This window comes from Periplaneta americana, chromosome 8, assembly GCF_040183065.1.
Source record: "Periplaneta americana isolate PAMFEO1 chromosome 8, P.americana_PAMFEO1_priV1, whole genome shotgun sequence".
Taxonomy (NCBI): domain Eukaryota; kingdom Metazoa; phylum Arthropoda; class Insecta; order Blattodea; family Blattidae; genus Periplaneta; species Periplaneta americana.
Genome location: NC_091124.1, coordinates 153,427,521 through 153,454,917, shown reverse-complemented (window position 1 = coordinate 153,454,917; position 27,397 = coordinate 153,427,521). Strand labels below are relative to the sequence as shown.

The 27,397-nt window shown below is 33.9% G+C and overlaps 2 protein-coding genes across 2 annotated transcripts in view; one reads left to right on the top strand and one right to left on the bottom strand.

Moving 5' to 3' along the window:
- The window catches only part of LOC138705158 (telomerase reverse transcriptase-like), a 75,782-nt gene extending 59,102 nt beyond the window's left edge, over positions 1-16,680 (bottom strand). The window contains exons 1-2 of the mRNA XM_069833824.1: positions 16,521-16,680; positions 435-608 (exon numbers count right to left, since the gene is read on the bottom strand). The gene's annotated coding sequence lies outside the window, so the exon portion shown is untranslated. The remainder of the gene's footprint in view (positions 1-434; positions 609-16,520) is intronic.
- Positions 16,681-16,850: 170 nt separating this feature from the next.
- Positions 16,851-24,706, top strand: mad2 (mitotic arrest deficient 2). Its single transcript, XM_069833825.1, has 4 exons — positions 16,851-17,133; positions 17,636-17,782; positions 17,871-18,104; positions 24,435-24,706. Exons 1-4 carry the CDS (start codon positions 17,058-17,060, stop codon positions 24,596-24,598), a joined length of 621 nt encoding a protein of 206 aa, XP_069689926.1. The 5' UTR covers positions 16,851-17,057; the 3' UTR covers positions 24,599-24,706.
- Positions 24,707-27,397: the final 2,691 nt, after the last annotated feature.

Here is a 27,397-nt window from a genome sequence, read left to right as displayed (position 1 = left end):
CGAAAAATCAGTCCAGCTATTTCTTTGAGGCATTCGAGCAATTGAAAGCTCCCCAAATAGGATTAAGCTTAGTAGTCCTATGTTGGGTAAACTCGGTGAAGGGACTGTCTCCTCAGAACTCCTGAACAACTCTCATGTGTACCAACCTTCATGAAGGGCTGCCTCTTTTGCCATGTTATAACGTCACTAAGGTCTTTCCTCCTGTTACCCTGAACATGGGCCTCTATGTGCTTGAAAGACCAAGAACTCGATTGAGGAAATTTGAGGACAGAATGGGCTTATTAGCTCAAGCCCTGCAAGTGATAATTATGTTTTAAAAATTATCATTCTTTATATTGTATTCTACAGTTAAGCAGTAGAACTCTACAATATTTTACGATACTAAATGTTAATTTTTTTACTTTGAAATGTACTCACACAAAACCTCTACTTACCACTTTGATCCCATAGTGTTTTTCATTAGTAGGAATATAATATTACGTCATTGGCGCCATCTTTGTTTCTTCATCAGTTGGTTCTTACATAGTTGTATCATATTCTTCAGTAGGTCTACTCCCCAGCAATCTCCCTTACAGTTGGTCCAGCCTCCCATTCACTTTGTTTATAGCCTTCAATAAAATTTTAAAATATAAAGACTTATGAAGATATTTCAATACAACCCACCACAAATTTAAAATGAATAATTAAATACCTAATGTAAAAATATGTTTTATTGGCTTACAAATAGTAGCTGAATTTAGGATGACAAGTATTGCAATTCTAGAAGTAGATTACTACAAGCTAATTTAAATTTATTCATCACTTCTAATAATTTTGGCTAAATTAGTGCATAGGAAGTTCAGATGATTTTGGAAGTAAAAATAGTCGAATTTATAAAGGAATTATGAGGGAATTTAATATTTAAGGTGCTATACTTATGTGAGCCACAGTAGTATTTTCGTAAAAGAGTATTTTTCCTGGACCAAAAACATAATACAATCACCTGAACTTCCTGTATTTTAGTTTCTCCATAATTTTTCCTCCAATGTCATCACTGTTGCCAAAATTGGTATCTTAACACAAATTAATATAACCCTATCGTGGAACAGAAATAGAACAAGACAGTGGAAATTTAATGAATCAAATCTCTTTAGGTTCCTGTACTACACATGAAACTTTTCTTGATCCTTCTTACAACGGGATGAGAGGGCTGGAGGGAACTACTATTGCCTCACTTATAATAGAACTGCCAACTAAACGGAACTCAACATTAAACTAAACAAACAATAAACAGATTAGTAACATCAGTATGAACCTGTTTCTAAACATTCTGAATATAATAAAAAATTTTAAGCTCACATTTTATTGTCTCATGCATAAAAGTATAAAGAGGCACCACCAGTTCCAACTGCGACTCTTCAGAGACAGTGAGGCACTACTTTCACTTTCATCGTTGGTATCTGCATAAGTGTTAATAACAATATCATCCATGACAATTTCCATTACAGCATCGTGCCACCAATATTCTTCTTTAACTCTTGGACCTTCTTGCAATACCCCTCCCAATCTGCGGCAGTGATAGAAGAGAATGTCTCGATAGTTAGTCTCCATAAATTTGCAGATGACATGTTCCTTGTAAAGCTATGTTCAAAGCACAATTTATGGGGAAGGAGAAGTAAGGTGTGTGATTTTCAGCAGTCATTACGTGGACAGCATAAATTTTTTGAGGTGGTTTATCCTCTTCTACAAATTTATAGAGGGCTTCTTTTCTTTGGTTAGTGTCACAAACAATATCTCTCCCCCATAACCATTAAAGTCACTCTTGTGTCATAACTCGGTGTTCTAACAACTTGTCGAGAGTGGTATTGTTCATTATTCATAACTATAACAGATACTAGAGGCAGATTAGGGAGCACACATGTTTTGAACCGTTTCTCAAAATTAACAGAGTTCATTTGGCCATAGCAATTGGCTCATTGCACTGTGAAGTTTTTGCTTCAAATATTGTGTTTCCTTAATACACAAGTCCTTTTATGGATCCGACACTAGCAATACCTAATAAGTCTTTTTGAAGACTTTCCCCTTGCAATAACGCCAATGGCATCTCTCTCTTTCTGCCAGCATTTTTTCACAGTTAAATTACCGTCTATCCAAGAATTGTCCAAGCAAAACACGAGGCTGTCAAGTGCAAAACTCGCCTTATCCAAAATTAAAAAAAAATTAGTTACATATGGGATGTTGCACTTCTTGCACCTCTCTATCTACTGATATAGTCGGTTTGTGCAAATCTTGTCTAATTCCTCTTCCATAGAGCTCAGAAAACTACTATCAAATGCAAAATTGTCCATATCCATAACGGTTTTTCCTGTTTTCTGACAAATCACTTTACCTGGATAAGGCGAGTTTTGCATTTGATAGCCTCGCTTCTTTGCCTCCTTCTCTAAAATGTTTAATTTTTATAAGGAAATGCGCCCGCCAGTCAACAGTGTCTGCCTGTGTTAACAATAAAACATGTTTTACACCTTCTTCCAAATAAAGTCCACACTTCTTTTTAATTCTTCAAAGGGAAGTTATGCTCCATTTCCAATTTATCTTTTCTCGCAGCACAGGCATCAGGCTTTTCACTGTAGGCACTCCTACTTTCTGCATGGTACAGAATTTTTTGATAGTGTCTCTTATGATTCACTCATCATGTCATCAAAATCATCAATCTATTCCTCTATCTTCCACCAAGTTCTAGTACTAATAAAAAGAGGGGGAAAAATGTTATGAAAATTGGACTAACTTCCACATGGAAACCTACTGTTAATAATTAAGCAGCCCTATTTTTTTTTACCGGGTGTTCTTAGAGATTCCTTTGGGTGAGGTGTGGAATATTTTTTAATCATTTTAATTGTCGTAATAGATTTTCCTGTATAAGGAGCAACTCATTCTGCCAATTTATTTAGAAACAAGAGCAGCTGGTTGTCTTTTTAATATCATAGTTACTGACTTTGTATTATATCTCTGCCACTGTGCAACATTCAATGTCAATGTTTATGGTGAGGAGGAAGAGATATAGCAAAAGGTTATACTAATCTGTGAGAAAAAGTCTAAACTCTTAGCTTACACTCAGACATGCAGTGACAAAAGCAAAGGAATAAAGGCAATCAAATATCTTTTGTTTTCCTTTTTAGTACTCTGACGCCATAACAAAGATAAGCCACTTGAAATTCAAGACTCAGTCACTGGCAGAGATATAATACATCTATATATTGCTGGCTTACAATCAATACACATTAAGTCAAAAATATTACGGTAATTTTCTGTAAGTACTGGTTTTGGTTTTTTATGAAATTAATATTTTAAAATTCTGTTATTATTCTTAATGTTGAAACACTAAAACAATCGTAGTTTAGATTTATTATATTTATGTACTTATGGGTATTGGCCGATTGGAAGTGATGGACAGCCATTTTCTCTTTGATGTTTATAACAGGAGAGAAACTGTTTTGCTGTGGTACATGCGCTGACCTGTCATGGAGTGCCAGTGCCGTGATTTTTACATGAATATATTTTCGCATGTTCATTCCAGATAAATCAAGCAGTTCCCTTCGTGCTCTTGTTACACATCTTGCATATTATACGAAGGTTAGGTTTGGTTAATTTAGGTTTTTATTAACAAGTCCGTGCAAGATCCTGTCACGAGTAGGACGTGTATAAGTCGATATTCGACTGTTTTTATTTTGTCTCTGTCACTTTGACATTAGTTCTGATAATGGAAGGAGCGTGTAATTCTACGTCTCGTGATGGTTTGTGTCAATATTGTATTTACAGATGCCAGATATTTAGCAAAGTTCATGTTTAAGAGAACATACCCAGATCATCGTGAACACATGCATTATTTTTTCATGGAAGTAGAGAAATTTATCCACATCTTCATAATCTGAGGTAAGTGATCGTAGTTTGCTATTTAGTTCGTCGTTGACATAGGTTAGATTAGATTAGATTATATTAGCTTAGGAATGTTAAGTTGATCGTTATTATAAATTGAAATGTAGCTTTGAAGTTGTTAATATTTGAATTGCCCCATGCAGAAAGGGCTTCAGTCACAAATTTTGGAAAAACGACATCGATGGAAATCATATCTTTATGGGTATTCAGTCCATTGCTTGGAAAGATTGAAACTGAAGGGTCAGGCTCAGAGTTCTATGCAGAAAGGAATATAGTGTACAGAATTTTTTTCTTAGTTTTCTGAAAACTAGGTCCAATGGACTGAAGCCCTTTCTGCATGGGGTGATTCAATTAAAGTTCTTTGTTTTTTGTTTTTGTGAGTTTTTAATATTTTGAATTTACTTGCGAAAAGTGGGAGTTTTCAGATTTTTTTTTTTTGTTCTTTAAGTTTTTCGAAATTTTAAAGCTTTCCGCTCATTTTTTTCACAATGTTTTAATTTTTGGGGCAAAATCGGGGGTTTTGAAATGTTTTTTTCTCGTAAAGACAAAACCAGTACTTATAGATATTTAGCCTGTTTTTCTTTATGTGTATTTCATTTTTCAATTCTAAGTTTATATATAAACATTATGTACATTATACAGGGTAGAAGTGAAATAGTCTTGCAGATTTCCAGAGCGAATAGCTCATGTTATATGTAACAAAAAACTATATCATATTAGTGGAAAGTTCTGTTTTTTTCAGAAAAAATGTTTAACAATCTCTTATTCGGTAACTATTGGGAGTAGGATCGTGATTTTTGTACACATCAATAGGAAATTTAATAAAGAGTAATTTATCCCTCTGACGTATTTCAATAGTGTGAACGGTTTTCGTGTAAATTTAATTTTAAAAACCCCTAAATTCAAGTCACTGCATGGTGCGAGTTGGTTGCAACACAGCGCCAGAAAACAGTTCATTATTTCACAGAATTCGTTGACCTCTTACATCCATATCACGAGTTGACCTGGTTGGCGAGTTGGTATAGCGCTGGGCTTCTATGCCCACGGTTGCGGGTTCGATCCCAATGCGTGTGCTTAAATGCGACAGGTTTATGTCAGTAGATTTGTGTTGTTTTGTAATCAAATTTTGTATCTCATGTATATTATTGAAACCTGGTTGAGTAGAAGAGAAGGCCTCATGGCCTTAACTCTGCCAGGCAAAATAAACCTACTACTACTACTACTACTACTACTACTACTACTACTACTACTACTACTAGATTTACTGGCATGTAAAAGAACTCCTGCAGGACAAAATTCCGGCACATCCGGCGATGCTGATATAACCTCTGCAGTTGCAAGCGTCATTAAATAAAACATGACATTTAACATTCCATATCATGAGGACAGTGCATTAGTGATAACGTTGCCAGGCTGCTCAAACTTCTAACTTAATTTTCTAATTAATCGTGCAATTAATCACAAAACGTAATATATGTTTTCTATTCATTTACATGTACCCTATCATGTAGCAAGTTGCAAGATTATTTCACTTCCAACCTGTATACACCTTTCTCAGAAGCAACAGGCCTATTTTTGACTTAATGCTTGTAAACCGACGATATTAGCAATTATTTCTCTGTCCTCCATTATGAATAATTATTATAATAATTATAATTATCTTCTGAGGAGGCATTTCTGTGATGTTTCCTGGCATTTCCTCAGCCATTGTGATAAAGTATATGTTCGAAAACAAAAATAATTCAATTTTCAGAACTTATTACCAGGGAAAGGATTTATATGTAAATACATATTTACTTATAAAGCTAATATAATTTATATTTTGCATTATCTTTATGTTTCACAATGTGTAGGGTTGAAAAATCCTACTTTTATTTTCCATATTTTTCCATATTTTAGAGTTTAGTACATATTTTCGTTAATTTCCATATATTTTCCATATTTCATATAAAACAGTCCATATTATATTAGGTTTAACAATAAAACAAAACAAAATTCCATTAACTTTTAAAAATACATTTCAACAATAGAGATTTAAACACATGTTCAGTAATCCCTTTAACATCAGAGTTATTTGAAAATTAGCAGTCCTATCAACAATGGGAAAGTAAGTTACAAAACTGTATTAATTTAATTTAAAATTTTTAACAGACTTCAGTTGTGCAGCTCAACAGTTAAATGCCAGTCAGAGTACACATAGGTTGTTTTGTAAATCATACTATAAAGACGGTAAATATGCCAAAAGTACGTCATTCAGTCAATTTAAAATCAAAACTAACAAGTTACATTTCAGAATTTAAAGAAGATGGTTTATCAACTGACAATAAAATATTATTTTGTAATTTGTGTCAGTGTGCAGTATCATCTACACAAAAGTTCCTGGTGCAACAACACATTACAACTAGTAAACATCAGGCCAACAAACAACTAAATTCCAAGCAGAGACAATTGTTTTTAACACAACCAACAACATCGAATGTAAGATCTGAGTTTAACATCGACCTGTGCCGTTCTCTCATCTCTGCTGATATTCCTCTCTACAAACTAAAGAATAAGGTCTTCAGGGAATTCCTTGAAAAATATACTCAGCATACAATCCCGGATGAGTCAACACTTAGGAAGACGTATGCTCCATCCATCTACGATGAGACAATACAGAAGATAAGAGATGAAATTAAAGATAGTTCAATTTGGGTTTCCATTGATGAGACTCCCGACAAAGAAGGTAGACTTGTTGGTAATGTAGTTATCGGTTTGTTAAGTGAACAATATTCTGAACGAATTCTTTTACATTGTGATGTTCTAGAAAAGTGCAATAAAACTATAGTTAAACTGTTCAACGAAGCTATGGGTATCCTGTGGCCAAAGGGTATTATGTACGATAATGTGTTATTCTTTATTAGCGATGCTGCCCCTTATATGGTCAAAGCTGGACAAGCATTATCTGTTGTATATCCTAAATTGACTCATTTTACTTGTGTGGCGCATGCATTTCATCGTGTGGCAGAAGTGGTCAGAGACAATTTCCCTAAAGTAGATTTGTTGATTTCATCAGTGAAAAAAGTATTTCTCAAAGCTCCCAGTAGAGTTAACGTGTTGAAAGAAATGTACCCTGAAATTCCATTGCCACCAAAGCCAATTTTAACTAGATAGGGTACATGGCTAGAAGCAGTTGAATATTATGCCGAACATATAGACTCTATTAACAATGTTCTCCTTGCATTGGACTCTGAAGATGCAGTCTCAATTGATACTGCGAAAACAGTTACCTGTGACATAAGTGTGAAGAATGACTTAGCTCACATTCAGCATACATTTTCATGCATCATAAAAACGCTCAAAAGTCTCCAAAATAGGCACCTTTCACTATCTGAAAGTTTTGAAATTATAAATAGTACTGTGGAACAACTGAATCGTGGTAGAGGTAAAGTTGCAGATGCAGTAAGAGCTAAGGTGGACACTGTACTTTCAAAAAACCCTGGATATGAAGAACTACAAAAGGTTGTTGCTGTGATGAGTGGTGAATCAACAGTGAAGATTAACTTGGACTTATCCCCAGCAGACATTGTGAAATTGAATTATGTACCAGTTACTTCTTGTGACGTCGAACGCTCTTTTAGTCAGTATAAATCTATCCTCAGAGACAATAGAAGAAGATTCACTTTTCAGCACTTGAAAGAAATGTTTGTAACCTATTGTTATGGTAACAGACAATAAAAATTGTGTTTTGTTGAAACTACATTGGAAGATAAGGTACGTCCATTATATTTTTTGTTTAGTTTGATTAAAATGTACCAATATTTAACGTACATAGTCATTTTTTTATAATTTTAAGTCCATATTTAATTCCATATTTTGGTAAAAATCCATATTTAATTCCATATTTTGGTAAAAATAACTACATATATATTTACATATTTCATATATTTTTAGTCCATATAAATCCGTTCCCTGCTTATTACTTTAAATTACTGCCTATTTCTCTATTAAACAAAAATAAGTAACCACAATATTCAAGATTTTGCAATTACCCCATCAGATGTCACAGTGTATGCGATTCAATTTTAGTGATTAGAGGTTGTCACTCCTTGTCAACAAAGATAACTAAGCACTACCAATTCAGCTTAAGGATCAAGAAAAGTTTTGTGGATAGTATGCAAGATCTTGCCATGATCTTTAGATCCATCATCTGCCCATTAAAATTTCACAAACGACCTTCAGAAAGCTATAAAGAAATGGACATGCAATGTTACAAACGCAAAAATAAGTATGTGTAACATCTTAAACACACATCATAACCCAAGTTAACTACAGTACGCTAACATGAAAATTGGCTATGACAACATTTAAACTAAACATAGATGAAATTGAATTATAAATTATCTGCATAAATTGTCCAATGTCCAATATTTTTATTCTGTGAACTTGATGAATAAATAGGCCTACTCATTGCTAACAAAGAAACCATCTGTGATAAATATTGAAGTGCAAGAAGATTAAGTATTATTGTAGTACAATATTTGATGTTAGATGACCATAGTATTGCCAACTAGCCAGTATTTCACTGGCACAACCGGAAATTTTGGTGGATCTCAACATGAGACTGGTGGCCAGTATCAACTCCTCAACTCCTTATCGGCCCAACTTGTGCCCAGTAATTTCATGAAATGAGTTTGAGAACTTGTGATAACAGCTTTCATCATATGCTAAAAGGGATTTTTCTCCATTTCGTGAGAAATTTTAACCTTTAACTAAGAGCAGTTGAAAAAAATATGGGAATTTTCAAGTAGGTATTCTTCAGTCTAAACACTTGATGACTTTACACCAAAAGTACGTAGAAGAAATTTTAAGTATTAGACAAAAACTAAGGCTGCAACTAGATGAAGGTATACTCTATGATGAACTGTGCTTGTTAAATGTCGCGAATTCTTCCTTTGTGAAAGATCCACATTTGACAAGTTTTATAAAATAGTGCAAATATTTTCAGGATAGGGATGGGATGCCTCAGAGATATCTCTACAAATAAGAATGGTAACTCAACACGTGTTTGCTGTTACTGCAAGCAATTCTTTTGTGGAGCATGCTCGGTATCATGAATATCTTGTGAAATTATGGGAGGAATCATTTAACTGTGGAAATAGTAAAAGTTCAATTTTGTACTAAACCAGAATCTTAAATTTAGTTGTGGAGAATTTTATTGCTTTATAGGGGGGAAAAAGAAAAAAGTTCTTTAGACTGTGGTATCAAGCTCCAAATACAAAATTAAAAAGTGCATTTTTTAACACTGAAGCGAGATTGTTTCTCAATATTATTATTATTATTATTATGCTCATTTCATATACAGATTCTATATTCAGTATTATCACAGTCTAATACATACGAGCTATTCCATCTCAAATCGACCGAATATAGAGAAAATTGACCTTGCAATTTTTAAATAGCCTACAATGAAACTTTTTCTGTTCGTTGACAACTGTGATACAATGCTTTGTGCAAAGTTTGAGGCATCAGAACTTCAGAGTGTTTAAATTAAAAATATTTAAATTTATCGTATTTTCATAAAATTAGCAATTTTAAACTGTTGTGGCTTCGAAACCCTTTCACCCAATGATCAAAATCATGGTTTATTTTGATGCTGTGAAATTAAAGTATATATTGACATGTAAACAGTTCTTCTTGCTTTTTATGGAAATGGAGAAATTTAGATTTTTCTTCATTAAGATGCCTTTGACTACGAAGAAATATTTTTAAAATATATGGTTAGATTCTGCATTGAAAGTACAAATAAACACATATTTTTTGCTGGTGCACTGTTGATAAGAAAGTATTGAAAATATCAAATAAAGAAAATAAGTAGTACGCACGTGAAGTAACCAGCTGACTCTGAGGCAGGAGCTAGCCGAGACAAGCAAGGCCAGGAGACAAACACGTGATGTTTCGTCTAGTAGCACATAGCTGGGCTAGCTTTATCACAAGTTTTCATAAACACAGGAGTAAAATGACGCCCAGCGCTCGCTTATCTTCATCTCTCGGCCAGTGCATGCGGTACTGCACCATTCAAGTCCAGGCGTGTGAAAATAATTTATTTAATACCCTCGAAACTTATTGCTGAGCCATTAAGCAAACAATGCCGAAGTCCCTCTTAATAATGCAAGGTTTTTTCTCGATATTTTTTACATTTTTAAAAATGAAAAAGCCTAAAAGTAAGTAAAATCAGATTATCTGTCTCTCTGTATACAATAAAAATAAGGATTACTTCTTATCATAACCTACCAAATGTCAGCTTCACAATGAGCTCCCATTCAATGTTCTGCAGTAAATGGTTCCAGAGTTCTGAGTGCTGAAAGAGGCTTGTTTTTATAAAATACGCTAAATTTGTCGCTCAATAGTACGAAAACCGTTTGACTTTCGATAGTATACTTTTGCAAATGCACTGTCCTCAGCACCTTGTATAAATTGGGAAAAAATTAGAGTATTAAAAAAATGCGAGGATTTTTACTGATCGATTTCATATGGAATAGCCCATACAGTTAGGCAACTCATATGTATAAAAAATGCCAACATTTGACAACTGGTGCGACAATAGCACTTCAGTGGCAGGTAAGTTCGATATGTGTAGAGTACATATGATAACTAGGGCCCAGATAGATATGCACTAAAAATATCTAAAATATGCATGCAAATATGCACTAAAAATGTTGAAAATATGCACTAACCAAATCTTGCAACTGTACGGTATTGTGGTTGGTTTTTTCCAACACTTTGCATGAAAGTAAATGAGGTTTGCTGGGTTCTTTTGGACATAATTTACTCACTATGAAGTTCGCTATGTATCTGCCACACGAATCTGTTGATTCATCAACCAAAATCCATGCGCACTTTCCTCCTATGTCAGATCGTTGGATTCATCCCATATACTCTCATTAAGACAATATTTTTGAAGAAATGATCGTAGATGTGGATTATTTAATTTATGCAGCGGAATGTTCTGCATACAAAAGCTTTACAAAGGTCAGCGGAAAATGTACTAACTTCAGACTGTGATTTCACCTGAGTTAAAAGTACCTATTGCGTGTTCTTACCCTTTTGTTTTGACCAGAGATGTTCAGTTGTTTTCGAATGCTGTTCTAGTTAAAACTTTTTCTCGCATTTCACAGTCTTCTCACATACTTGACAATACACTATATCGCCGTCACTTGAATAGTCACTATTGCCTGAAATCCACTGTTTAAATAAAAAGGATTTAGTGGACTTATCTTTAGGCATTTTTAGTTTAATCTGGCAGAATACCACATAAACTATTAGTAGATGAAAGACAAGTCAACAGATGAATACCTGTGGTACTATCGACACAAACTTTGAGAGGATACTGCATTGAGAAAGAAATGTAAGAAATTCCTTTTGTGAAAAAGGTCTGCAACGTCCATCTACCTGCATGTATTGTGAGACTGGAAGTATGGTCCCATTAACATTTCACTTGAAATAGGAAGGTTATTGTGGTGCCAAGGGATTTCCAACATATAAATTCATTACTAGATTTACAGTTCGTTCAGAAAGGTCAGATAATTGATCATACATAAACTAAATAAATGTCTAAACATGCACTAACCTTCAAAATATGCACTAAACATCAAAATATGCATTTGCATATGCACATATGCATTTTCGAAAAATCCGGGCCCTAATGATAACACAGCAGAGAAATGATACCGAGTAGTTTATTTGATATTTTTATGCCATATAGTAACTGTATAAGTTATGGCTCTTATTAATTTTATTTTAGAAACCTACAAGACTTTTACACCCAGTAATGGGGATGCCAAGTAACGTAGGTGTAACATTCCACAGAAGTTTCTTGCTTTCAGCATCCATTAACATAGGTCTACACTCTTCAAAATGAAGTTAACACAATGTGTTATTATTATAGGCTTACAAATAAAAATAATCGAAACTTCTGTTCATTAAATCTATCTTCTAAAACTTATCAGTACTTTCTACTCCTGAAAGAAAAAAAATACAAGACATGAGGTGGACAAGTAGGCCTAAAGGCGAATAACCTGTAAATACTTTAAAATAATATTACACCAATTGTACGTCTTTTTCCACATGTATTTAAACTATTCTTTCTGGCATACGAATAGGTAACTGATAACCACTAAGTGTTTTATAGAACATAATAGTCGACCTGGTTGGTGAGTTGGTATTAGCACTGACCTTCTATGCCCAAGGTTGTGGGTTCGATCCCGGGCCAGGTCGATGGCATTTAAGTGTGCTTAAATGCGACAGGCTCATGTCAGTAGATTTACTGGCATGTAAAAGAACTCCTGCGGGACAAAATTCCAGCACATCTGGCGACGCTGATATAACCTCTGCAGTTGCGAGCGTCGTTAAATAAACCATAACATTTAAGAACATAATAGCCTACTACTGTGTTGGTTATGATTATGATTTATGACTTTATGACCTCTCTTGATCTTTAGGGAATCTGAATAACTACAGACTCGAAGAGATTTTAGTTTGTTGTTACTACAGTTTACAGTACTACACACATTAATTTTATTCAGAGATATTATTAAAAAGTTATTAACAACCCAAGCCCTTATATTGGAGTGTAGGCTTTCACGGCCGGCGTCAATAGTAGAAAAGTTTTCCGGGCTATGAGGCCGTGGTCTGTTGGTTGTGAGACCAAACGTTTCGTTCACTGCTGCGGTGAACATCTTCAGTGGTGTCTATTGCTGGTGCGGCTGGTTCTACTGCGTGTGCCGATTACAGTCTGCGCTGGCTGCATCGTTGTATATATAGTGCGGGAGGAGGGGGGCTTGCTGTTGTCGCCTCGGTCCGCGCTCGAATGTGCTTCACGGGCGGGTTTGCTGTTTTCCACGCGCTTCGCGTCCAGGGTTGTGTTGTTTAATTGTGCTACGCGGGCGGGTTTGATGTTGGTTTTCCTTAATGCCGGATACCAGGCCTTGTTAACCTTGAGGCCTTCTTCTTTTCGATTGAAATTGTTCTTATGTTTATATATTTCAATCGCCTCTCGGTGTAGCCTCGCGTAGAAATGTGGTGTGTCGCTGAGTGTATCGGTGTCTTCGAACCTAATTTTATGTTCGCCTTCCAGATAAGCATGTTCAGCTACAGCCGACTTATCTACGTAGCCAAGGCGGCAGTTTCTTCTATGTTCGGAGATCCGAGTCTTGAAGCTCCGCTGCATCGTCCCTATGTATCCGGCATTAAGGAAAACCAACATCAAACCCGCCCGCGTAGCACAATTAAACAACACAACCCCGGATGCGGAGCGCGTGGAAAACAGCAAACCCGCCCGCGAAGCACATGTGCGGACCGAGGCGACAACAGCAAGCCCCCCCTCCTCCCGCACTATATATACAACGATGCAGCCAGCGCAGACTGTAATCGGCACACGCAGTAGAACCAGCCGCACCAGCAATAGACACCAATGAAGATGTTCACCGCAGCAGTGAACGAAACGTTTGGTCTCACAACCAACAGACCACGGCCTCATAGCCCGGAAAACTTTTCTACTACCAACCCAAGCCCTCTTCATAAGAACATGCTGCCATTAGCAATATTGGTCTATGGTAGCAATCCTATGCCCACTACTACAATTTATTTGTTAATTTAAATTCAAATTTGTTCGCATGTATGCTGTATTAGAAGCCAAGCAGGTAACTTCTACCTACCGGTACCTTTGGTAGCGCCCTTGTACAGAAATAAGCCTACTGTAGTCTATTCTTTTTAAACTGATGACTTATTAAGTATTCGTCCCCAAAGGGCTTTGTTTAAAGATGTTATCGAAATAAGTACAGTATGTAGCCTTAGTGCTTAAGGTAGGATAAACCAGCATATTTATTCATATTATACATAATAACATAATCTCTGTTGTCACAGCATGTCTTGTAATAGGGCGAGTGTATGTGCAAGTGTTCGTGTAAACTGTAAGTCTAGGTCTAGTGTAGGGAATGAGCGATGATGATGATGATGAGGAAGGGACAAGGGGGAAACTAGCCTACTCCTGTCTAATAGCATTAAGGGGACCGGCAGGCTTAACGTCCCCTGTGTGATGGATGACTCACTATCAACAGTGACATGCCTTCTCTTCATATATGTTGCGGAGAGTTTTGGGATTTCCCAGGCATTGGTGCACAATCTAGTGATTGGAAGTAGTGCCCTGCCACCTCTGTTAGTTCCGAGGTAAAAATTTTACACAGAACTTTCTGACCCCGCCAGAAATCGAACATGGGCCGACCTGACATAACTCTCCACAGATACACATCATGCACAGTGTATCCTGCCGAACATGTGTGCAACTTGAAAATGGCAACCCTGTCATCTATCCGCAATATGCAGAACCCAAATCACTCGAGTAAAAACAAAAAACACAAAGTCTTGTCCATCTCTAACGTCTGGATTTAATGTTCCTAATTATGTCAGGTGAAGAATACAATGCGTGCAGTTCTGTGTTGTGTAACTTTCTCCATTCTCCTGTAACTTCATCCCTCTTAGCCCCAAATATTTTCCTTATTCTCAAACACCCTTAACTTATGTTCCTCTCTCAAAGTGAGAGAGTCCAAGTTTCACAACCATAGAGAACAATCAGTAGCCTAATATAACTGTTTTATAAATTCTGACTTTCAGATTTTTTGACAGCAGATTGGATGATAAAAGCTTCTCAACCGAATAATAACAGGCATTTCCCATATTTATTCTGTGTTTAATTTCCTCCCGAGTATCATTTATATTTGTTACTGTTGCTCCAAGATATTTGAACTTCTCCACCTCTTCAAAAGATAAATTTCCAATTTTTATATTTCCATTTCGTACAATATTCTCGTCACGAGACATAATCATATAGGTCTACTTTGTTTTTTCGGGATTTACTTCCAAACCTAGCTATCTCTTTACTTGCTCCCAGTAAAATTCTCGTGTTTGTGGATTTTCTCCTAACATATTCACGTCATCCACATAGACAAGCAGCTGATGTAACCCGTTCAATTCCAAACCTTGCCTGTTATCCTGGACGCATCTGACAAAAACTGACCTATACAAACTCTGCTGTGCATTTCACTGAGACACATTTTAATTAATCGAACTAGTTTCTTGGGAATACCAAATTCAATAAGAATATCATATAAAACTTTTCTCTTAACCGAGTCATATGCCTTTTTGAAATCTATGAATAACTGATCCACTGTACCCTTACACTCCCATTTTTTCACCATTATCTGTCGAATACAAAATATCTGGTCAATAGTTGATCTATTACGCCTAAAACCACACTGATGATCCCCAATAATTTCATCTACATAAGGCGTTAATCTTCTCAAAAGAATATTGGATACAATTTTGTACGACGTCAACAAAAGTGATATTCCTCGAAAGTTACTACAGTTAGTCTTGTCCCCCTTCTTAAAGATAGGTACGATTATGGACCCCTTCCATTGTTCTGGTACAATTTTCTTTTCCCAAATAGCAAGTACAAGCTTATAAATTTCGTTAGATAATGCGCTTCCGCCCTCTTGTATTAATTATGCTGGAATTTGATCGATACCTCGAGACATAATTTTTCAGATTTTCTATCGCAATTTCGACTTCAGAAAGTGTGGGTTCGGGTATAAATGGCTCAGCAGTTTGTATTTCAATTTCGTTCCGATCATTTCTATTTGGTCTATGTATATTTAGTAGTTGTCCAAAATAGTTTTTCCATCTCTTCAGGATTGAATGAGCGTCTGCAAACAAGTCACCATTCTCATCCTTGATCACATTTACCTTTGCCTGATATCCATTCTTGAATTCCTTTATGCCCTTATATAAATCTCTAATGTTTTTATTTTTATTATTTGTTTCTACATCATTAAGTTTTTCCTTCAAGTAATCTCTCTTTTTATTCCTAAGCCTACGATTTGCTTCCCGGCTTTTATTGAAGTAATTATCTCTATTCGCCTCAACTGGATCCCGTAAGAATTTGAATTTTGCCTGTTTCTTTCTTTCTACTACCATGCAACAATCTTTATCAAACCACGGTTTCTTTTTCTTAGTTTCATAATAACCTATGCTCTGTTCAGCTGCAATTTTGATATTATCTCGGATATTTTCCCAAATGCTATTAACATCTAACTCTTCCTCATCTTCGTCGGAACTTGCTAATACGGCAAACCTATTTGAAATTTCGACCTGATAATGTTGCTTAGTTTCCTCGTCCTTCAATTTCGGAATACTGAATCTTCTAATATTAACTTGTTGCTCTACTCGCTTGGCTACTGATAGTCTTTCTCTAAGTTCTCCAATTACCAAATAATGGTCAGAATTAACAGTCTGCCCCCCTGAAGGTTAGAATGTCTACTATACTAGTATGTCTTCTTTTATCTATCAAGATGTGATCTATCTGGTTATGTGTCAATCCGTCTGGAGTAGTCCAAGTATATTTATGTATATCCTTATGGGGGAATGTTGTACTTCTGACAATTAAATTTTTTGATGTGGCAAAGTTGACTAACCTAACTCCATTGTCATTACTAGTTATCTGTAGGCTCTCTTTTCCAGTAGTCCATTTAAAAATATCCTCCCGTTATCAACATAACCATAAAAATACTTACAAAAAAAAAACTTTATGAAAATCACTTCCCAGAAACCAAGTAATTCACACGTAGGCCTAAAGTACTGTAATAAAGTGAAAGATAATGCTCAAAAACAATAGAAAATTAGAGATTATCATCCAAACTAAATATGTTGGCGCGCCATTTTGCAAAATCGATTTACGCGAGCAATTTTCGATAATCACTTGTGGAATATCGATTATTTATTGTACTGTCTACTGTTTAATACTTCCAGTGTAGCCAATGCAAGAGTTTCCTCATTAGATTTGTTATGTTCCTGTTCAGAGGGTACAACTTATCAAAATTTTATTATTCATATTGAATATAGAGAGTTTTCCTAACCATCTTGGCGACAAAATAATGTCTTCTTACTTTGATAATGTATTAATTTAACTATTTCTACACTGTTTTGTAGTGGATTCCTATTACTTAGGTGGTGACACTGATCACATACTTCGAAAACCGCGGGAAGGAACAAAACGAGACTGGCGGCTATTGAAAATACAAAGAAATTGTGATTATAAAAGTCTGAGTATCATGGCAAGTACACATCAACAAACGAAAAGTTCCATCACATTGAAGGGATCATCTGAACTTGTTAAGGATTATTTAGGTATTCTTAAAAATAAAATATAGTGGACCTTTTCTTTCAGCGTACTGATTGGTAATATTACTCATGAAGCTATAATTTCACTCCTTATAATGATAAATAATTTGTACATCATAGGCCTATGCTTTTAAGGCTTTCACATAAATGTGTGATTAGGATTCTGAATGTTCCATAATATCGTAGAATTTGACATTTCTAATGTTTCAGAATTACAGGTTTCATCATCAGGACAGACAGGTCCCTACTCTGTTGGGGTCGTTACATTTGGGTGGCTACTTGACAGTTCGCCTACTTCGTTGGGCTCATTGCGTCTGGCTGGCTACTACAGGTGACTGAGTAGCCGGACGTAACGAGCCCAACAGAGTAGGAACATGTCTGGGCCTATCTGCCCTGATGATGGAACCTGTATGTTGTTCCAAAACATTGGAAATGTCACGTTCCAGAACACGGTGGAATGACCACAGCCTGGTGAATCTGTACATTGCAATTTTTTGTCCCTTTTCAGATTATGGCATAAACAGTATCTTATATCAACGTGGAATTTATCCTGCAGAAACATTCATACAAGAAGAACATTTTGGACTTACAATCTTCATGTCTACTAATTTGGAAATTAAGTCTTTTTTGAATTCTGTTTTGCAGCAAATTAAAGGTTTGTATGAGCTTTCATGTAGACATAAATTTAATCATTGTTACCGGTAAATAAACTGTGGGCTTTTCATTTTAATTTTATGTTTCAGAGTGGCTAGTTCAAAAGAAGATGCAGAAGATCTCACTTGTAATATCAAATTCAAACACCAAAGAAGTATTGGAGCGATGGGATTTTAATGTTGAATATGAAGGTGCTGGAAATGCAGTAGAAAACGGTGTAGAAGTTGGAAAAAAAGACTTAGCCATTATTCAGAAAGAAATACGTGATGTTTTAAGACAGATATCAGGAACTATAAGCTTTCTACCATTATTGGACTGCAAATGTAAGTGTCAATTTTTGTTCTGTATTTAATGAATACTTAGAGGGGGCATTATAATTGCATTTCGAATAGGTCTACATGTAAAGGTAAATGATGAGGCACAGCACCGCCATTTGTATTAGGCTATACTTTTGGTTCAGAAGAATACTCTTCTTTTATGAAAACACGTGTCTTTTTATACGAATATTTACCCTGGACAAAAAATACAATGTAAATTATGTAAAGGTGTGTATGTTTTGCCGTGGACCAAATTTGTAGTAAAACGGTTTAAGTAATCCTACAAGTGCTACAAAATTGCGGTACCGTGCTTATCATTTGTTCGGTTTAGTAGTTAACATTACTTAGAAACTTAGAAATACAAAGATTTCATGAAAAGTGAAACCAAATTGACAAAAATTATCAACAGTTCACTTGGCCAGTGATAGGGTGAAAGTAAAGGTATTATTCCCTAAGGTTATTTCTTGACCGAATAGTTGACATAACTTTTTTCGGTAATTTTAAAGAATCGATATAAGGGTTGGGATAGCATTGATGACGTCACGGACGCATTTATGACCTATATGGTGGCCACATTGGATAATTTAATACCTATAGTCTCCATTTTCATAAGAAATTTTATGAAAACACAGGATATAAAATATATAAATTTATAACCCCAATAATTATAGCCTACTGCAGCAACAAAACTTGTAAAACTCATGTACCACAACATAAGAAATAAACATACAACAGAAAAATCCAAAAATCCTGCGACTTTCATAATATTTCTTACGAAAATAGCGACTATATTACGTTAATTTAATATGGCCACCATATAGGTTACAAAAAACATTTGCGATGTCAACAATAAAGTCACGACCATCCATATTACACAACAACAAAAAAACAGTTAAAAGAACATACAAGAAATAAAGAAAAATTGGGTTTCTTTTATTATAGGATACTCCTAACAAAATTCAAAATCACAGTCATAATTACAAACTATATTAATATTTAAATCATCTTTAGAACCCGCGAATTCCAGTATGCACTAAACTAAGCAGCTACACATAAATCAATGTAATATTCTGTTGAATATAAAACTTGCAACAACCAAACCACGTATTTTTTCGTAATAGCTGACATCTTTCCACAAACACCACAAACAAATCCGTAAGGATAATTACTGCATCATCATCATCCAAACAAATATAAGGCCCAAGGCCTGTTACATTCTCAGTGAGTCATTCTTGGTCCACTTTTTTTTTTTTGGATGACCTAAAGATCTCTTCTCTTGGGGATGATGTTGAAACATGGCTTTTGGTAGTCTTTTCCGATTCATTTGTTGGACATGATTTTTCCACTGCAGCTGGTACTTGTTTATAAACTCTGAGACTGGATAATTACGTTTTCCAGTTAACTTCAAAAACTTTATCTTACACTTCCTTCCTCAAACTGCTACTCTCAAATTGGTACTGTAACAACAGCGTAATAATGTATCTCCTAAGGCGAGGTCTTTACTGATTTCTTTTTTGGTATGTCATATCTGCGTTTTACTCTTTCGTTTAGTGCATTGTAATAAGAAACAAGCAACGAGCTCACATTAGAAGGAGGGCCTATGCTGCTGTTACAGTACCAATTTCATATTACATGTTTCTTCAAAAGATATTAATTTTAGGATCTATGTTTTTTTCTTGGTTTGATAAATACTAAGTTTACCTCTAACACTTTTTTTTTTAACTTACTTTGTATATTATTAGCATATGGGATGAACCGCAAGTAATGTAATTAATTTCAAGCAGTTATTCTTTCAGATATTTCAAACCAAAAATTTAATACAATTTTGTTCCTTCTTGCTTTCTTTTCAAGATAAAAATTGTTTTATATGAAACGTTCCATTGCGTGTTTTGGGAAAGCCATTTATTTAACTACAAATATGCTCAGTCAATTTAAGAAAGCTGTGTATTATAATAATAAATTATTGAAAGAATTTTAGTTTTATTCTTTAACTTAAATGTGCAGAAATTTGATCCAAACAAATGTAACTTTTCGTTCAACAAAAGAATTTTTACAATATTACATTTGTTCAGATCAAATTTATGCACATTTAAAGGACAAAACTAAAATTCTTCCATTCATTTATTATCATAACATACTGCTCTCTTAAATTGACTGAGCATTATTGGGAATTAAATCAATGGCTTTCCCAAAACAAGCTATGAAATGTTTCGTATAAAACAATTTTTATCTCGAAAAGGAAGCAAAAACGAGCAAAATTGTATTAAACTTTTTTGTTGAAATATCTCAAAGAATAACCCCCTAAAATTAATGTCACTACTTACGGTTTCCTCTGTATAAGCATAATAAACTATGGCTATGGATAAATCTGCATGGTTGAGTGTTCAGAAAATAGCTTCAACTTCTCCATCAACATTTCTGGTATGCCCACATTCTTATAGTGGTATTTTTCCCCACTTTCTTATAGAAGGAAAAAAATTCATAAGTATCACCTGCTCCAGCTCGTTCCTCAGCATCCATGAGAGAGAGCCATCTGTGTATATATACGAGGGAGAGTCAAAAATAACATTAATGATTGTTTTATTAATTGAATATGTACAATGGGACTACAAACACTTCATCACTTTTCAACATAGTCCCCACTATGTTCATACAAGTGTTCCAAGTGATGAAGTGTTTGTAGTCTTATTGTACATATTCAATTAATAAAACAATAATATTAAGGTTACTTTTTGACTCACCCTCGTATGTCCAGAGACTCCCATTGTATGTATGTATGTATGTATGTATGTATGTATGTATGTATGTATGTATGTATGTATGTATGTATGTATGTATGTATGTATGTATATTTGCGTAAATAATACTGTTACATCATGTTTCAAGAAATGGTAACCCACATATGCTGACAGTGCACATACTACAGTTTATGAGCTAAAGTTTATTTAATCGAATACATTGCCTGAAAATGTTTCTATATATAAAAAAAAAAAGATAGTAAAATGAAAAAAAACTGTGATTTCGTAAATCACTGAGGTCTACTTGACCTCAAATTTCAGCTTCAGAGAGGAAAATTTATCTTTGTGATAAATTGGTAAATGTTTCTGAATAAAATGTATAGCCCCAATCCTTACTTTCTCATTATATGAAGTATATAGAAATAGATTGTGATTCTGCAAAACTTTGATTCAGAGATTTTTCACGAAAGTACAACAGTATAGATTTTTTAAATGATCTTTAGCATGTCATCTGGCTGTGGACTAGGGTTGCCAACTTTCCCGTATTTCCCGGCATGTCCTGTATTTGCCCCTAATTTTTAATATTCTCCTGGTTCTCGTATTTTTCTTTTTCTTTTTTTTCCAGCATTTTCCTCATTTTTGCAATGTAAAAATCATTATTCTAAACATTTGATTTTGCCATGAATAATGACTGTTTGTTTATAAGATGAATTTTGTTGTTCAAGAAATGCATTGAAATGTGCAATCTTTTCGGAAGATAATGCTTGCCGGAAATGGGTTTTAGTGCTCACCTGTTTAAAATCAAATAATATTATTATAAATTTTGGAAAAACTGGCTAATTTTGTTCTATCCCGCATACCAACTAGTAAAGCACATACAAGGAGGATGTTTTATCTCATGAACAGTAATTGGACAGATGTTCTAAGCAGGAGTACGACACATCTAATCAAATCAGAGCTGCAAATTGCAATTGACTTCAACTATTACACGAGACAAGATCTATTTCAAAATACTCTTAATTTAAGCCTAGCTGTCGAAGTGTAGAATAAAGTTCCTTTTAGTAACTGAACTGAATAATTTGCCAATTTTCTATGTGAAATTTTGTCGATTTCTTAATCTCCCATATTTTCTTAAAAAAAGTTGGCAACCCTACTGTGGACAGCCAGTTCTCCGTTGAATGTATTGTTCACATTCAGTGTTTACAAATCATTTTAACTGATAATAATGAATTCGAAATGAAGAATACACTAGTCCCCAAATTCCTTAATATTAGTGACATTTAACATTATTGAAAACTTTAGACAGGAAATTCAGGTTTTAAAGTACCTAAACGAATTGCTTTGCAAATTAACCTATCTAGCCTTTATGGAAGATAAAAAAAACTTTATTTCTGTGCAAAAAAATCTACAGAATTACACTTTTACTGAAGCAAACTACTTAAAATCAGAATGTTATGGTTGAAAGATATGTACACGAATATCTCCTCCTCCTCCTCCTCCTCCTCCTCCTCCTCCTCTATTAGACATTTCCGTTTATATGAGCCATTCGACTTAGCCTCCTCCAGACATATTTATCCTCCCAAGATTTTTCACTCATCATTGTTGTCCATTCCATTCCTCTTGGATTTAAGTTTTCCTTTTTTTGGTCCAACCACTTCAATTTATTTTCATTAACTTAACTGTTACAGAAATAGAACAAATTAATATACTATCTTTCTGTAAAAAAACTATATTTTTCTGAAGACTAAATGTTTGTACAGTCGACCTGTATTTCTTTCTTAACATTAATAATTTTAATGGAATTCCTATTAATAATGGAATTCCTCAAGGATCAATATTAGGCCCCCTACTTTTTCTAGTGTTTATAAATGAGCTTGCCCCCCTAATAAGAGATGTAGGTCATCCCATATTATTTGCAGATGACACACGTATAGTAATTACAGCCAATAACTCCAACACATTCCAATCTTCAACAGAGGAAATTCTCTTCAAAATATGTGACTGGTTCTCAGTCAATAAATTGGTATTAAATTGTAACAAAACTAACATAATTCAATTTAAATCCTGTGCAAATTCAACCTTGCAAATTTCTAGCACAATAATTAACAATAGATCCCTATTAGAAACAACAACAACCAAATTTCTTGGCTTAAAAATCGATAATGTGTTAAATCGGAAAAATCATATTAAAGAAATTACCCCCAAACTAAATTCAGCTTGTTTTGCTATTAGATCTATGCAAAAGATAGTAAATATCAATACCTTAAAAACAATATACTTTGCATACTTCCACTCAGTAATGAGTTTTGGAATAATATTCTGGGGAAATTCCACTGATAGTAACAGTATATTTCTATTACAAAGAAGAATAATTAGAACAATAGTAGGTGCTAAATCTAGGGAATCATGTAGGACTATTTTAAAAAAACTACAAATAATGCCCATGGCTTGTCAGTATATCTTTTCATTAATAATCTTCCTCGTATGTAATCGTGAAAACTTTGTAACTAATTCAACAGCATAAATACACGTCAAAAAAATGACTTTCATACTCCATCAGCAAGTCTATCATGCTATCAAAAAGGAGTGCGTTATATGGCAGTAAAAATTCTTAATAGCCTCCCTATCGATATAAAAAATGAAACTCAAAACATAAGATTATTTAGGGCCAAATTAAAGAAGTATCTAATTTCTCACGCCTTCTGTTCTGTAGGTGAATTCATGACATTCAATAACACTTCCTGAAATTGATACTAAAACTATCTGTTGTACTAGTAGACTATATTGTAAATCTCGTCTGTATATATTTCATCTAGACTGTGGCTTTAAATTAAGACTTTATAATAGTATTAAGTTTTTTGACCTGTTCCATATTTTAGCTGTAATGCAATGTACGAATATCATGGAATGTTAATAAATACAATACAATACAATACAATAAATATCAGATAGGATTATCAGAATGTCAGTTACTTAAGAGGATAGTTGAAAAATAGTTATTCACATGTAATATAGGGACCTCTGGTTCAATATCCATAATATAATGGAAAGAATAAAGGGCAAAGATAGTCTAATTCCTTTTCATAATAGGCCTAATATTATTGGGTAAGTGCCATCTAGGTGATCTGAGCATCTCATTATAAATTAATAGTTATTTCCACAAATTTTAGGTGCAGTACTGATTTCTATAAACAACAGAATAATATCAGAAGTGATTCCAAAATGCAGTATATAAAGATGTTTTATGTGAATGTCTGAAAAACTTAATGACGTCAACTTAAACTATAAAATAATTGTACTTTTTTAAATTGAACATTGGTCATCTTTCTTCGTGTAAACCGTAAACAATTTCATTTTTGTATATCTTCAGTTATGGTCAAAGAGATAAAACTACCAATATAAATAATATTGATTAGATGACTGTATTTTTGCAAAATGCATAAAACATAACTTTTATTAAAGCAATATTTTAATGTAAAAAAAGCAAAATACATTGTTATTCTTGTATTTCTCTTTCTCTTATTTATATAAAAAAACTATCACCATTAGCATGGTGACTGATGCTGGTTGTATAATTTCTTTGATAACATTCTAACAGGTACGTTTGATCTCCTGGTTTATACAATTCCTGACTGTGAGATTCCTCAAGAATGGGATGAGACGCAACCCTGTTTCATGGCAAATTCTCAAGAGTTGCAACTTCGAACTTTCTCCACTTCACTTCATAAAATGAGAACTTGTGTAAGTTATAAGGTGGAATGAAGAGGACTATTGTATTATGTACTTGTGTGATATAATTCAGGTTGTTTTGATGTCGGTATGATGCATTATTATAATTACCATTTTTAATAAACTTCTTTTTTCATTCTTTGTTCATATTTTATTCAATTTACCTTGCACTGCACCTGCACATCTTTACAGTATGCAGTAATGTCTGATACTTATTATTAAACTGATCTTCACCATAAAAGTACAATGGGTTAAACATTACTTTTCATTTTCATGAAAATTTGTCGAATATTTGTATGTACATATAAGGAGGTAGCTTTCAAAACCTGCTTTGTCACAGTATAATGATATTTTTCAGAGTAGGCAAAAAACATGTATTTCCATTGTTCTGCAAACTACATTCACAAAAATTACTAAATTATCTTATGAAAACACATATAACATCACGTTTTAAAATATTTTTCAAATCAGAAGTTGTTAATTTTGATTTAGAATTTGGACAAAACGTGTTTTGAATGAACTGAATGGACAAAACATGATTTGAATGAAAAAAACTGTGGGCAAAATGTGTTTTTCTCACACACAAAATTGTTTAATATTGAAATTTTAAATGATATCTTCATGAAAAATTATAAACTTGAAAATATATTAATTTTAAGTGAAAACCATTCATAGAAAGATGTTACAAAATAAACTTGACTTAAATATGCAATTCACGTCTTTCATCTACCGATCTTAGTTACTGGGAGAAAAAAATTTAAAAAAACAGAAACCTTATGATTATTTTCCACTGGTAAAAAGTGACAAACATTAAAACGATGCTCACCACCTAGCTTTTTCTTTTTATTCAAACCAACAGGCCTGCATCTATGTCTCTTTATTAAGTAAGTCTGCATCAAGTTGCCGATAATGTTACCTTGTCTTGTTTTTATCAGGTTTCTTATAATACTGTTCACTGAAATGTTTTAAATGTTTAGGTTTAAATTTAATACAAGAAAACCTTTTCTTAATATATGTAGATGGATTAAAACCTAGAGCTTTCCTAGGCTGAGATTACGGTAATATTTTTGCTTTGGACTTTGAAGAACTTTGGTTTATTCTTTTCCTGCTCCCTCTGCTACTTTCGCCAACATTCACACTACCGTCTGTTTTTTCCATTTCAACACAAAATCACAATACAACACAATGATCAATTGACTATTAATCAATAGAATTGAATTAACTTGTTGAGTAACACTTCTTCATTGCAGAGCTATCTTCAAACAATCAGATACTGAGAACACTGATCACGCCACTTGACTAGATTGTATACTAGGTGTCTCTAAAAAGAAGCACTCTCATTGGTCAGTTGGAGAAAACACCCTTTGATCTAAAAACAGGATGAGGACAAAACCTCTTTTGCTTGAAACCCTGATTTTGTTTACTGTTTTTAAATCGGACAATATTTTTTCTTAAGTAAACAGTATTGAACAAGATGTAATTGATGACAAAGAAACCTTTGGTACCAATATCCCAAATTTTTAAAAAATGTGACAAAACACGATTTGAAAGTTATCTCCTCATATATAGAATTGTATTCCTTATTATTTTATACTTTGTCTTTGTAGGCAATCTACAATGGTAGGAAGTATTCAGTAAAATACAGTAAAACGCCTTTAAGCTGACCACTGAGATTTTTTCATTAAAGTTGTCATCTGGAGGAGGTGGTCTTCTTATAGGGGATTCAAAATAAAATGCTGTACAATTAATTAAATATGACTGCAGTGGCGGACAGTGGATTTGAAAGTTGAGGAGGCCAAGATGTGACTGATGACAGTTTGCATTTTATGTATTAAAAAATATAGGGCCTGTCACATACCTCATTACCAAGCGCCAAATTTTTAGGTTTCAAGAAACTAAAATTAGGTTTTGCAACCTATGTTTTAGGATTTTAAATCTTATATTTAGGAATTTATAGGATTTATGAAAAAAAAAAAACATAAAAACAAACAGCTTATTGTTAATAAATGACAATACTGTTAGAGTTACATTCAAATAGGCCTATCCATTATTATAGGCCTAACATTATAAATCTAAAAAGTAGCCTTGATGATTCATGTGGTGGTGATGGAATGTTTTATGGAACTATTTACGAATATTAATACATATTAATAGTCTATTATAGTCTACAACACTGTATCTTTATTAAATTATTACACTGGCAAACCACTCATTTAAATAATGTTCCTAATATGAATTAGATCTCTTTAGACCATTTTAAGTCTAACTTACGAATTAGGTCTTCTTATGTCATATTCAATTTAAGAATGTTATTCGTTGCTACATAAAACAAATAAGAAAAGCAATATTTGGAGAGTAACGAGATAACAACAAAATAGGTTCGAACCTATGAACCCGGGGCTTGCTCATTACTATTACATAGCCCATGGGTGGCCAAAAGGATCGTCTGCTCCGAATCACTTGCAAGATGCTACTTGTGTAAGCTCATGACCTTGGTTGGGAGGGTTGAAGATGTGGGTAGTGACAGGTGAGTTAACTAAAACAGTGGCGAGTTTATTATACGCTAGACATTATTGAGGTAGTTTGTGTATTTTCACTTGATGCAAAATCACAATTTGTTAATTAATACAAATAAATACATAAACAAACTGTAGACGTTGGAACAGTATGATGACTACTCATAGTATAAACCATTAAATAGATTCAAAACACTTTGGAAATAAACAATTATTAGGAACTACAAGTCCCATGTAAATTGAAATTAAATACATAATCATCATTAGTCTGATGTAAAAATAAACCAATATTTATGTCTATGTATAATAAGGAGTG

Bases quoted from the DNA above. Each gene is read 5' to 3' on its own strand.
- mad2 (XM_069833825.1), top strand. From the start codon at position 17,058: ATGGCAAGTACACATCAACAAACGAAAAGTTCCATCACATTGAAGGGA. The intron at 17,134-17,635 runs GTATTCTTAAAA...GTCCCTTTTCAG, and splicing joins ACTTGTTAAGGATTATTTAG to ATTATGGCATAAACAGTATC. The intron at 18,105-24,434 runs GTAAGTGTCAAT...ACATTCTAACAG, and splicing joins ACCATTATTGGACTGCAAAT to GTACGTTTGATCTCCTGGTT.